This window comes from Ascidia mentula, chromosome 2, assembly GCF_947561715.1.
Source record: "Ascidia mentula chromosome 2, kaAscMent1.1, whole genome shotgun sequence".
NCBI classification, from domain to species: Eukaryota; Metazoa; Chordata; class Ascidiacea; order Phlebobranchia; family Ascidiidae; genus Ascidia; species Ascidia mentula.
This window is the reverse complement of record NC_138567.1, coordinates 19,123,920-19,138,912: the sequence shown is the minus strand read 5'-3', so window position 1 is coordinate 19,138,912 and position 14,993 is coordinate 19,123,920. Positions and strand designations below refer to the sequence as shown.

General features: G+C 37.3%; 1 protein-coding gene and 1 pseudogene across 1 annotated transcript; one reads left to right on the top strand and one right to left on the bottom strand.

Annotated features, from left to right (window-relative positions):
• Positions 1-243: 243 nt before the first annotated feature.
• Positions 244-2,666, top strand: LOC145890330 (uncharacterized; annotated as a pseudogene).
• Positions 2,667-3,712: 1,046 nt separating this feature from the next.
• LOC145889575 (uncharacterized) lies at positions 3,713-4,760 on the bottom strand. Its single transcript, XM_082980554.1, has one exon. It carries the CDS (start codon positions 4,758-4,760, stop codon positions 3,888-3,890), a length of 873 nt encoding a protein of 290 aa, XP_082836680.1. The 3' UTR covers positions 3,713-3,887.
• Between the last annotated feature and the right edge of the window lie 10,233 nt (positions 4,761-14,993).

Sequence of the window (14,993 nt, the reverse complement as noted above, 5' to 3'; positions counted from 1 at the left end):
AAAACATTTCATACTAAAACAGCCTGTATCAGGAAAGAAGTCATAAAATGTTTTGTTTACCTTTTATACAGTTATTAGGAAAAATGTTTTGTCAAAGCTGCGGTAAAACAGTGGAAACACACTTTAGGTTTTGTCCACACTGCTCTTTTAAAATTGCTCCTGCAAATGTTGCTGATGCAGTTTCACCTGAGTCTGCTTCAGAGGGAAAAAAATTGAAAAGACTGCTCAGCTTTGACTTTTTCAATGCAAAAAAAAAGGATGAAAAAGAATCATTTCATTTTAGAGGAAAAATGAAAAAGTCCCATCTGATGGATGTTGTAACCATAAACACAGGGATGATGTTAGCCGAGTCCGGGTCACCTAGGATCCAAAGGGGTAGCACTCTTTCCATAAAGGTCAAAAAGTCAGCCAGTGCAGAAGAAATAAAAACAAGTGCAATTGAGAAAAGAAAAAATTTTGACCAAAATTTTGATTCAATGGAAAAATTCAAACTTTTTTATCCTGATGGTAAAGAAGTGATCTCAATACCCGGCTCAAACCAACCATTTACCCTCCAAAAATACAAGGATGAGCTTTGTAAACCATACTCGAAAGTATTCCTCTACCTATGTGCATGTGAAGAGGACACTTTGTGTGTCAGTGATGATGATGATGATGATTTGCATGACTGGAAACAATATATTACCACATCAGGATCTGATAAAGATGTACAGAATGGAGATTCAAATAGGTAATTATGGCCGAGACATATTTTCATGTGTAAACTTTTTGGTGTATAATTGTCTTTTAGGGACATTCCTTCATGTAGCTATAAAGAAGTTTTGTTGAGGTGTCCAATATGCAATAAAAAATATCCCAAAGGTGAAATTGAAGAGCATGCCGATGCGTGTTTGGAGAGCCGACAACCACCATTTGCAGTCTCATTTTCAGAGACTGAGATATGCGACAGCCAAACAAGTACAGACTCTGACAATTTGCAGTCTGTCGCCTACAGAAAAGAAAGTGAAATTATCAGCAGCCTTAAAAATGGCAGTTATTGAAGTGGATAGTGGAAAGCTTACAGTCAATGTGGGAAGAGGTTTTGCATTTGAAGATTTTACAAAGTTTTTTCTTAAACCATGGAACAAGAAAAAATGGAATTGGCCATACCAAATAAGCTTCATAGGTGAAGCAGGCATAGACACTGGAGGTGTTTCAAGAGAGTTTTATTCTGGTAGGCAAAATTGCTTTAGATGGCCAACAGCTTAGCAGTGCAAATTAACCTTGATTGGTAAAAAAAAGACCAAAAAATTAAATTATGTTTTTTTGCAATTTACAGAGGCTCTTTCAGAAATAAAGAACCAATATTTTGTCGGGGATGAGGAAAACGGCTACGTTCCCTCATTTGGAATGGTAAACGTTGCAAGTGGTGTAGCAAGGTCAATTGGTCACCTTTTTGCTGCTAGCCTATGTAATGGTGGAACAGGACCTGCATTTTTATCTTTTTTGATATTTAAGTATATATTTGGTGGAGTGAAAGCTGTTACTGAATCAGTTCCGAAGGAGCTTTGTGGTTCGCTGTTTGCGTCCATTTACAAAAGGGTGGGTGTTACAATAAAAATTTCATTTGTAGTCAAGACAATGACACCTCTTACAAAATATAATTTTAGCTTTTAGTAACATATGTAACACAATAATGCCTGTGATTTTGAAATAAAAATTCCTGTTTCTGCTTTGTTCAACAAATTGTGTTTTTGAGCTGTGTTACAATACACTTACATTTTGTATTATAACCTTTTTTTGAAAGGTTTTTGATGCTGAGACTGAAGATATATTAAAAGAGATTTTGCAAACAGATGAGGGATTTTCAATGCTTGAGCTAATTGGATATCGTGGAAATCCTGGCAAAGCCACATTCTCAGACAAACAGCAAGTACTTCAGTGAGTAAATTATGATTATTGCTATGCTCTTCTGAAAACTATTATGCATATCTGATATATAATTTAAAATGGGCGAAACATTTTTTGATACATTATTAGGTGTTACAGACTTGCTCTTTATTCCACAGATCACTTTTGTTACACGACAAAATTAATCCTTTTATATCTGAAATGCATGAGATGACTATGGGCATGGAATGTTACAACATGAAAAACATCATTGGAAATCACATGTCTGCCTTTGAAGAACTGTTTTGCCTTTCCAAATCCCAAAATTGGGATTTTGAAAGCTTTTCGGAGATTGTTGTTCCAAATTTTGCAGATGAGGGAAGTTCAAAAAGGACCCTGGAAGTAACAACATATAAATGTTTTCTGGACTTTATGGAATCATACTACTATGACGGTATGTCACATCGTAAATGAAAATGTTTGGTAAAGAAGATGTAGCATAAGGTTATATTTGTGGTTTTTATATCATAGAAAAGTCTCCAGTATCATTTGAGGTATTCATCAAGTTCTTCACTGGATGTGCTAAAAAGCCTCCACTTGGTCTCCCACATGATATAACCATTGAATTTAAACATGGTTGTATCGCATCACAAAATGGTACCAAATGCAGCTGCTTACCCACTGTAAGCACATGTTCACTGACAATAACAATCCCAGTGCATATTAATAGCTATGAAAAAATGTCCAACGCTATAGTTGATGCAATTGCCTGTGGTGTTGGTTTCGGGTGTTGTTAGTCATATGAAATATCACATGATAAAGATAAATGGCTCAGATCTGTTGTTTTTTTTATGTCAGACACTTGTTTGTCCTCCATTTTGGCCAAGAAAGAGTTGTTGAAATTTCTTTAAATCTGTGCACCGCATATATAGGCACCTGAAGTTGTGCATTAACTTTTGACTGACAGGCCCCCCAAAATAGGAAATTTAAATAAACAGCTATATTTGTAAGTAAGTCATCCAGATGTTTTATATTTTAATGGTTGCACAAAAAATTATATACTTTCCACCATTAAGAACCCATGATGCCTTCGCTGTTTCTTTTTTCTCCCACTAATGGTTACCCACTGGTACTCAAACATTGGTGGAACTAATATGTTGTGAATAAAATTTGAATTGTGATGTGTTGACTACACGGGATGGAGTAACAAACATTTAGAGATTACTTGAGATTTTTTACATTTGAACTATATCTGCAAATTACAGAAAGGTGCTCGATAACAACCTGAAATGCCATGGTATGTGTACCACCGGTTGGGAAACACTGCTGTACATCCAATGGTTACCCTAAAAATAATTAAAATTTTATTGTAAAATTAATAACGTTCAATTGAATAAAATTTTGTCAGTATGCTGGCTTGGTCTCATATTAAATTGCATGTGTGTTGGTGACCCATGCGTTTCTGCCTGCTGAAACGAAAACACACCAAGCAACAACAGTTACTAGGGGAACCTAAATACAAAGTAAATGTTGACGTTTACAAAAGGAATAAATTTAATTTGTGTAGCACATACAGAATGGCAATATGTGCTACATAAGTAAGTTTATTTTTTTTAAATTTTGTCAATAACAAATAAAGGTTTATTTTATGCTGCAATAAGATTGATAAGGATTAGACAATTTTAAAGTTGGTTAAATTTCAAAAAAAAGTTTGTTGCAAAAGTGAGCTTTAATTCTCGCTGTGTTTATGCACAAGCTACCATAAATTAAGTTCCATCAATGACTGTTTGATGGTCGCACTGTTTAACCACTTATTTTTGTTGAAAGCACATCACTAGCCTTTCCTGCTCATTTTATTCCATGATAAACTTGCAGAAACAATAAGTGTCATATAAGTCACAATGTGTACATCTTGAATTATGACTGCTTTAGTGTACAATGTAACATATGTTTGGAGTTTAGACCAACATCATTCTTTGTTGTATACATTTACAATAAACAGGCATGTTAATGTAAAACTATGTCGAATTATCCGCATGATTTAGCAATGTTTGGTAAAGAGAAAGAGCATCCTGCCACTTTGCAGGTTGGTTAACAGCCAGTTCATTTCTTAAGTACTGAAAATACTCTTGATGGGTGTTTCTTGCCTGGTGTTTTGGTGGTAAATGGTTCTGTTCAATATAATCACACTGCCATGACTCCACTTCTCTCAAATAGTTTTGGGTGCAATATATTTCTGGGAAGTTAAAAATTACATTGGGCTGTCCTGAAACAGTGTTGTGTCTTGATTTTCTGATGTAGTGAGTATTCCAATGATTTTTGAAGTTTTCCAATTCATTTTCCAGTAGCGGGGCAAAACAGTGCCATAAACCCTCACCCTGAATAACATTTCCTGGGCTGTAAGTGTTCTGTTCAATCAAGTCTTTAAAAAAATTTATCCACCATGTAGTTACACTTTTCCTCAACAATGACCACCATGCTTCTATGCGTTGGTTGTGTGGTGAGGTTCCATAAATGTGGGCATCCACAGAATTCATTAAACAGCACTGAATACTGGCAAGAGTACCATTTTCTGTTCCACAGTCAGACCTTATTTTTTGGGGACAACCACCAAAGACTCTAACTGCATCCACATAAAGTTGTGCAATAATTAACGGGTCATTGTTTGAGTAAAGAACTTTTAACCAAATAATTTTTCTACTGAATCCGTCAATACAACCATGAATACAAAACCCATAAGGCTTTAATTTATCGTAACCATCGACATGCCAGCAAAAATTTGGACCAGGCACAAAGTAATTCCTGCGCTTTAAGCATTTTGATCTTCTTGTGGCAGTCCCTTCAGGATCTATCTCACGCAAATACTTCTGGACACAATGGCGTGGTAACATGACCCCATCCAAGCGTAATGAATGCCACAACCCTCTGTATCCTATTAGACAACCTGAACCATTTATCTTCCTTCTGACAAGATCCTCAATTGGGTTTGGCAATGTAATACACCTTCTCTTGAGTCCCAGACTAGCAAGTCGAGTTTTAAGTGTTCTTAAACTCGTGCAAATTCCATGATATTTTTCCAAAAATAGAATGATAATTTCATAAGTGTAACCATTGAAGAAATATCTCTGAATCAAACTTTCCTCACTGTTTAATATCTCACCACATTGATGACAGAAATAATGACTTAGCTCAATGTCAGTATTTTGACAATTTAAACAAGACATGCTGGAGCTTTTTCTATTCCTCTGTGAAAGATGCAGTACAGGTAAAAGTAAAAGAAACATGTCACAACATGTCCCAGGCACACTATGTTCTCAACAAGCACAGCGCTTGACTCCACTGAAATAGGTTGTCTCCACTGAAGTACACTATTGCAGTCTGCAACCTCAGTACACGCGACTTGCAGTCTCGGTTTCAAAGCATGTGTGTTTTTGCGGAAATACTCACCAATAGAAAATATTGAAATCCCGATTGGCGAATATTGAAATCCCGATCGGTGAATATTGAAACACCGATCGGTGAAAATTGAAACTCCGATCGGTGAATATTGAAATTCCGATCGGTAAATATTGAAACTACGATCGGCAAATATTGAAACTCCGATCGGTGAATATTGAAATCCCGATCGGTGAATATTGAAACTCCGATCGGCGAATATTGAAATCCCGATCGGTGAATATTGAAACACCGATCGGTGAATATTGAAACTCCGATCGCCGAATATTGAAATCCCGATCGGTGAATATTGAAACTCCGATCGGTCAATATTGAAACTCCGATCGGTGAATATTGAAATTCCGATCGGTAAATATTGAAACTCCGATCGGTGAATATTGAAACTCCGATCGGTGAATATTGAAACTCCGATCGGTGAATATTGAAACTCCGATCGCCGAATATTGAAATCCCGATCGGTGAATATTGAAACTCCGATCGGTGAATATTGAAATTCCGATCGGTGAATATTGAAACTCCGATCGGTAAATATTGAAACTCCGATCGCCGAATATTGACATCCCGATCGGTGAATATTGAAACTCCGATCGGTGAATATTGAAACTCCGATCGGTGAATATTGAAACTCCGATCGCCGAATATTGAAATCCCGATCGGTGAATATTGAAACTCCGATCGCAATGCATATGTTGACTTTAAAATATATTTACCGATTTAAACTTTTTCGTGCGTTGCCCTTACGGGCCACCGTAGGATCGAGCCGCTACACCCGTGAATATAAAATCCGGTTTCCTATCCACCGGCATTTGTCCCTTCGATCAGAACATATTTACAGAAGACGATTTTTTGTGTTCCTTTGTTTCTGACAGTCCAAATCCTACTTCATCCGATATTGAATTGCCAGCTTTTTCTCAACACGATCAGGAAGAACAGATGATCGATGATAGTAATGAGCAGCTTCCAGGATCATCAAACGCGTCTCATTCTGTTCAATTTACGCCAGAAAGCGTAAGACCATACCCCAAAGCTCAGCAACGAAAGCAAATGGGTAGAAAAAAGGAAAATCTTTTATTCCTACTGACACGCCTGAAAAAAGAAAAACGGAATCGGCAAAACAAGGCAAAACCAAACCAAAGCAGAAAAAGTCGAGACAAAGAAAACGACAAATTGTTTTCGAAAGTTCTTCCAGTGATGAGTGTTTACCCCATGAAATAGTTTACTCCACTGATGAACTGTCGAGTGAAGAAGACAATCCACTATGCAATTTAAAAGAAAAACCTGAAGTGGGTGACTTTGTATTAGTCAAATATGATTCAAAAGGAAAGAAAACTGTCTTCTATGTTGCCGAAGTAGTTGAGTTTGAAGAATCTGATGGGGATGGGTTGGAAAGAGATATCGCCATCAAATTTTATCGCAAGAGCTCCAACGTTCGCAATTCATTTGTTGAACCACAAGTTGAAGATATTCACTCTGTAGAAAGTACAAGAGTGGTCTTGGTGTTGCCAACTCCTGCGCGTGTTGGTGGATCAAAGCGGCAAAAGGCCACTCTGAGATTTGCTGTTAACTTGAATTGTTATAACATTCGCTGATGTGCCATAACAGACATTTCGTTCATGTTTTGTTTTTTTGTTCGTTAGTAAATAAAAATGTTTGCAAACAATTACTGTCCGAGATCACCCCAGTCTAGTCCCAAGTTACGCCGGTACCGGGGCAACTCCGGACATTTGAGACCTGTGCAAACTGGAAGGTGCTTTTACACCGGGGCACAAAGTTTTTTCAAACATGAATGGGGATTTTTTCAGTTTCCACGATCATCAATGAGATTCGTCTGCGAATGATTTTGTTTATCTCACATCAGTTATTATGTGAATGTAAAATCACCTGCGTCACGTGAGATTCTACTTACTGGATGAGGGGGAAACAATTATGTTGTCACTTTAATATCAAATATTCTACATTTTTGGTGAAAAACAACTTTGTTGTTATCACATCAAAATCAAATATTCTTATTATTTAGACCCACAAACTAACCACAGCATGTGCCACCTAGACATATCCAATTCTGCCAAAATAGCCTTAAAATATTCTTAAAACAGTCGCCTGAGAAAGCAACTACAACATAAACTGAATCCATGGAACACATGCTTATGTGACGACCAATAATCCACACTGTTACGTCATAGAGCGAACCGCGGGAAAGCAATCACGTGAACAAGGAACGTTGAAGCTTGCTAGTTGCGAGTGCAATTTGTCTTGTAGCCTTGTTAGAAGTCTTCCTTATTTTTTCTCAGCTATAAAACAAGTTCTACAATATGCGCATTTGCATTTTTAATAAATCGTTGCCGGACATTTTTTTTTATTTTTGCAGAAAAAAATGGACATAAAATTTATAAATTTGTTTATAAATACCGTCGTGCTAAATTCAGGGCAACAAAAGGCCAATGAACGGGTAAGTACATATTTGTTTCATACAAATAGTGCGTACAAGAAAAATGTCTGACTTTTTTCTAGCAGAATCCGGGAACCAAACGCAGAAGGTAATGATATTCCCTCGATGTAATCCACTGTGTTAATTTTTGATCTTTTTTAGATTTCTTCCATATCGAAGATTTAAAAAACTCCAAAAGTTCTTGCAACCAGGTTCCAAGAATAAACAATCAACATTTCTTCATCATAACTAAGCTCACTTAAATACCATAACAAAAAGTACCATTTTTAATTAGTTGTATTTACCAGTGTCAATTTGTCAATTTTTTACTGCTTTCTTTGGTTTCAGACAAAACAAAATACCCAAGAGTGCCCAGTAAGTGTAGAACTGTATATTACACTTGCAAATTATGACCAAAGTTTATTTTTTTTCAGATGGGTACCTGCAGAAATATTTTTTGGAAACAATGTAAGATTAGCAGCACCTTAAACACATAAAAATCATTCTTTTTTAATAGGCATTAAAATTCTTAGTTATACGCAGATGTTAAATATGCTACAACATCTTAAAATATGCTAACAAGCAAGTGCTCAATAATATATAAGAAACAAACTAAACAGGTGTTTCTAAGTACAATATGTATGTTGCAAGTGCATTTGGTGATGAGTAATGGGATATATAACATGCTCTTTTTTTTTGTTTCGCAGAGGAATGAAGGAAATGATGTTGTGGTGAGTATGCATTGTTTTGTTTTTAAAAGTAGTGTACTTCTTTGTTCAGTTACAAGTAGACATTGTTTAAAATAGTCCATTGGTATAAGTAATGGGATAAACAGAAAAAAGTCGCAAGCCACTCGTTGCCACGGATAATCTGGCAATACAGACGGATTAAGTGGTTCAGCAGAGTTTCTACGCCATTTCGCACAAACGGCACAATTGCCAACATAATTTTCAACGTCCGTATTTATTCCGGGCCACCACACAGATTTCGCCCTCTCTCTACATTTTACAACCCCTTGATGTCCTGCATGAATATTTTTTAGCACACTTGAACGCAACGAAGAAGGTATTAGCAAACGATCGCCTCTCATAATCAGACCTTGTTGAATGGACAGGTCTTCCGAGACCCTTTTAAATGGTATTAATTTGCAGGCCACTTACTTTGACAGTACTGCATCACCTTTGAACAAACTGGGTCCACCTTGATTTCATGAACAATTTCCTTGAGTCGCCGATCAGATACTGGCAAGGAGGCTATTACTGCCGACACATATTCCTCCACTTCATCAGAAAACATTTCCTCTTTTTCCGTGTTGCCAACAAGTGGAAATCTGGACAGTGTATCTGGAGTATAAAGACTCTTTCCGGGTACAAATACCATGTCATAATTGTACCACATTAGTCTCATGCGAAATCTTTGTATTCTGGGAGAAAGGTCATCTATATTTTTTTTGCATAAGAGGCTTTATGCTCTGCTTGGAAAACTCACATTTATCATTTAACGTGACACCCGCTTCCCGCAGTCTATTTAGAACACTTACTAGACGTTCATCATGCTCCTGTTTGGTCTTTCCACTAAAACGTCGTCCATGTGACAAACAACACCGTCCAGATTAACAAGAATGGACGACATCTGATGCTGGAAGTGCTCCGGCGCTAGCGATATGCCAAAGGGAAGTCTATTGAAGCAAAAACGGCCACTGGGAGAGATAAATGTCGTTAGTAGTTTTGAACTATCGTCCAAAGGAATTTGCCAAAAACCCGAATTAGCGTCAAGTTTAGTAAACAATTTTGCTTTCGACAATTTTGACAATGTTTCATCTACAGTGGGGAGCATTAATCTCTCGCGAAGTACACTTCTGTTTAGTTTTGTGTAATCCACACATATTCTAACCTTTCCGCTTTTCTTCCGAACCACCACCATACCTGAACACCACGCTGTCGGCTGGGTTACTCTAGATATAACACCAGACCGTTCCATTTCCTGCAATTCTTTGCGGACAGCTTCTTGAAGTGGAAGTGGCACTCTTCTGGGCGTAATCAGACAAAACGGGTTTGCATCTGGTTGTAGGCGAATTTTACTCTGTAAATTTTCCTAATCCCGTGAACACAGTGGGAAACAACTTACGATAATGCTCAGCGGAATCAAGGTGATTTATTTCGGAAAGCAAACACAGTTCTTTAATTGCAGGCCACCCAAGCAATGGCTTACTAACGGTATTAATCACGAAAATGTCATGAAATATTTCACGGTGGTCACTTTTTAAACAAGCACGAATTTTTCCACAGACTGCTAATTGCTCTTTTTGTGCACCTAGCAGTATTTGCGATGTTGGCGATAATTTGACTGATGGTGTATTGCGAAAATGTTCTAAACCGACGACTGTAACGTCTGCACCGGTGTCTATCCTAAAATGCATTGGTTTTCCATTAATCTTCAGCCATACCGTTGGTGCATCTAACGCAAAGTTAGTTTTAACATTACCTACAAATGGTTCAGAGTCATTCCAGCTTGCCTGTTGAACACAATTAGTTGCCCGTTCCTTGCACAGTCTTTGGTAATGCCCCCTCCTTCCGCAATTAAGGCAGTTTCTTTGTGCTGCGGGACAGGTGTGTCGGCCCGCAATTAAGGCAGTTTCTTTGTGCTGCGGGACAAGGAATAGACCACAATTCGGACAATTAGGCGGCTGCTTCCTGAATCTGGAAAAGTTCAATCGTCGCACCGCATCAACTTCCCCAGGTTGACTTGACACCTGTAGGAAAGCTTGTTGCTTTTTTATAAACTCCGTATTACGCACGGTTTGTACAGCTTTGGCCAATGTCAGTTGAGAATCCATTTGCAGCCGTTCCGATAAACTTTTGTCAGTTAAACCAACCACAATTTTGTCACGAATTAATTCTTCTTTCATGTTTCCAAAGTTACATCTGTCCGCTTGGACATACAAAGAAGTTATGAATTCATCACATGTGTTATCATTCTGCTCAAGGCGATTAAAAACGGCCCGCTCGTATATGACATTGATGCGGACATTGAAATATTCATTAAATTTTCCCACAACTACCTCAAATTTTGCGGAATCTTCGTTTGATAAACAGAATGACGAAAGGACGTCATCACCTTTGTCACCCAGCAAATATAATAAAAGATTTACTTGCTTTTTCGAACTTTCCTTGTTCAACTCCGACGCTTGCCTATATCGTTCAAATCTTCGCACCCAGTTGTTCCAACTGTTAGGATTATCAAAATTGAACATTTCTGGTGGTCATATCTGCTCCTGAAAATCCAACTTCTGACACCATGCAGCGTTGATTCGCCAAGCCAAGCAGTTTCAAAGAGACGGTCACACTGCATCGATCGTGAATATATATGCGTGTGCGACACCTAGTGGATTTGTACATTTTTGAAAAATTTGCAGAAGTATGTGTAATTTGTTGTATTACCTTTCAAAACTAATTTTTGTAGGAGGATGATCACACCATTGTAAGTATAGTCTAACATTTCTTGCAAGTGGGTGTACTTTTATGATATGCTCTTTTACTATGTATTTACGTATATCACCGTACTACCAAATTGAAACATTTCATTGTTCAAAGGACAAAAATAAATGTTTTCAAACTTAATCACTGAGCAAATTTGTTTTTAAAGATCATTATTAGGCGGAAAGTAAAGTGCTTATTAAAGCAAAAAACAGTGAATGAACAGAATAAACATGTCAGCATACAAATGAAATCATGTTTGTTTTGCACACAAAGTTACTAATATGAACATTGATAACACCATAAAGGTTCTCAAATCCTCATAACGTTAAGTAGACAACCAGCCATGCTGGCAAAAGCAAAACCCATAAAAATGCAAATGTTAACTCCTGCTGAGGACTGTTCGAAAAACCGACATATTCCAATAAAGTGTCAGATCCTTAAACGCACCATTTCCCCAAAGATTTGTAGCAACACGCATGTGGTCCAAGATGGCTGTGTCTTTGTCCTTCTTCACTGAAGACATCTTCCTAAAATAATGTTTGCCACACCTTCAATCTGTGACCTGAAAATGTAAATTTGTGACCGTAACAATTTTTTTGTGGATAAAGTTTGGTTATCCAAAAATTGTCCTAACCTCAAGCTTTTATTCCACATAATTGTAACTTTATGCAACCTTCATAATGCCAAGCAATTGCTAGCCCTATGTTCCTACAGGATTTCCCAACACGGCCAAGAGCCATCCTGCTTGTGGTCGCTGGCATTTTTGATAACCCAGACGCCTCGCCAATAGCCATATGAAACTGGGTGTTTGAATACATATACATGAAAAAGTACAGTAAACAAACATTGCTTAGGTTGAGGCGTTCAGCTAGCATCAGGTAAACCCATACTAGCTAGATGGCAACCACACTAAGCGTTCAGGCACATCACAATGTAATGACCTATTGGTCAACCACATTCATACATAGGGACATGTAGAACGTTGTGTCTTTAAATTTGGTTGACCACGCTTGTGTTGAACTAAGCTGTTACATTTACATGATAATGGTCGTTTTACCCACTTTTAACATAGCTGCACTTACAATGGACACACAAAGTATTTGTCGTGGTTTGCATTTTCAAATGAGTATTCAACACACTTTATATGAAACCACTGTTTACATCGAGTGCATTCAACCCAGTTTAATTTTGATGAGTCATCATCTTCAATCTTGCATGATTTACACAAGTCTTTGTTATCTGTTTCATTCAGGCATTTGCCAGCAATCATATTCAGGATTTCTAATCTATATTCATTTGTTGAAGGTTTTTCCCCAGTGCTAGTCGCTTTGCATACATGCAAACCATAACTCCACAACTTGACCCATCTGGCTGCTGTTCTCTTTCTGGCATTTCCACAGTTGCAATTTTTATCCCAAATTTTTCAGCAAATAGATAGTTTACCATTTTTTGTGCAGTGTCAACATTGTGATCTGTTTCCTTACATGGTGTTGTAATTGGGTTGATGTAAAGCATTACACCCCTTTGAATATCTACAGCAATAAGTACCCAATGACAACCAGAAGGGTTCCACGGTATAAAAATAAATCTTTTGTGCTGCAGTTTAATACCTTCCCAAAATTTTTTAATTGAAGCTCGTCTTTGTAATGCCTGAGCCACAGTTGAACAGGCATATAGGATGTGTTCATACTTACAACTTAATTGCCATAGAAAACTGTTAATTATTTCATCATACAGCCAACCAACATTAAATCTACTGTCATGCTTTCTTAAAATGCAAACTTCATGTGGTGTCAGTGTATCATCGATTGATTTTAATTCTAAAAACGAGGTTGAATGAGGTCCGTTTTTGATTGGCTTTTTTGTTGGATTGTAATTTCCGATTAGGTCTGTTATGTTATAAACGCTTTTGGGCTCAGAATATCCAGGTTTCTTGGTGATATTATCAATGCAAAAAGGTGGCTTGTGCAAACAACTGATTATTGTCGATTTCTGCTTGGTATTGGTATCCTGTTGCAACAATGGAAACAAAGTGCCAACTTGATGCAGTGGACGCATGATGTTTGCAAATTTTCCAACCCGTGAAGCAAATGGGTTTGGTTTGGGGCGCTTTAGGGGCAGTTTATCGTGTAAACTTTGTGCAGGAAGAGGTGCTTTTCTCTTTCTACTCAAGGACTTGAATTTAGAAGTTTGAGCAATTCTTAGACCAGCATCAACAGTACATGCCTTTGAAAATTTGGCCATAATTGCTTTAACATCTGCACATCCTTCGTCTAATACTTGGTTTGAAGTCACATCATATGACAGGTCTAACAATGATTTCATTAGGTCAACAAAATTCCGGTGACTTTCTTTGCGCTTTTTAATGTTATCTGTACATTCTGTGTTGTCTGATTCCAAATTCTCAATGTTTTCTGATGTATTGCTGGCAGGTTTTGCAGGCCATGATGTTAATAGGTCAACAACTTATTCATTTTGCATGTCTTGGGAAAAAGTTGTGGTCGAAATTTGATCCACAACAGCAGGATCCAAAACCATGTACACTGAGCTGTGGTACCACTCCGGTAGGCTAAACCAACCAACATCTAAAAACTTTTTAAAAACTGCAAATATGTGCTTGCATGGTAAGAAATTTAGCGTAAAAACAAGACCAGTGCATTTTGGAAACATGATACCATTGCCCAATTTTACAGTGTAGACTTGTGAAGTGGAACTGCTTACAACAGTAAAAACATCATCGCCTAGTCTACAAATTTTCAGACTCTCCTATACGTTTTATGCAATGTTTTACCACCTTCCTAGGACGATTTTGGAGAAAGATGGGAATGTTTTTGTGGTAACTTCTATAATTGCTTGAAGATTTTAAGTTTTCTTGTTTATACCTGCATAAAATAATTCTTTATATTTGATTTTTACCGTGTAATATTTTAACTTACTTGTTCCATCCATTTGGCAGAAATTCCTGTCTGTCCTAAATCTGACATGACATTCTTTCAAAACACGATTTTGTCTCTCCACACCATTGTTTGTGCGAACGAGAACCTTTAACTGGTCGGCTCGATGTAACCATAACCATCGCTAAAATATGTTGGTTTTTACATTATGAAACTATTCTATAGCTGCTATATAACATACTTTTTTTCTTTCAGCCAAATATTAGTGAAGTACTTTTGCAGTTTTACATTGTTTTTCCAATGTGTCGACTGCAAGAGTTGCAACGCTTTTTCATAACTCTCTTCACATTCAGCACTTGCTATATTTCTCACGAGTGCAAGCACTTCGTCCTTATGTTGGCCAACATTATTGTCAGACTTTCTTACCCACTGTTCTCCTTGTATCTGTAAGTAAATTTATCATATCAAATTATGTCTTACAAACTACAGAGAGGAACATGTATACCGGCAAAAACACTTTCAATTGCATGTATTTCTGCATCACATTTATCAACCATAAAGAAATTTGGTTTCCAAGAAGGTGATAAGATAGACAGTGCCTCTTCAATGTCTAATTGCCGTTCATTTTGTGTAATGAAGCTGGCCACAACTTGATAGCCAACATTTGTTTAAAGGAAGGGCATATTTGGATGTTTTGTATGTGCTATCCAGTAAACAAATATCTTGCCCATATCGAACAAGCAATCTGCGCTGCCAGGCAAACTGGTGTACAAACAACATAGTTTGTTCTGATTGAATTACTGGTGCTGATTCTCCATTCCCAATAACATCAGGTATCTTGCTGGCAACATATGGGCGATAATATAT

What these genes read in the sequence shown, in the direction of transcription:
- LOC145889575 (XM_082980554.1), bottom strand. Translation starts at nt 4,760, where the DNA reads ATGTTACCACGCCATTGTGTCCAGAAGTATTTGCGTGAGATAGATCCT.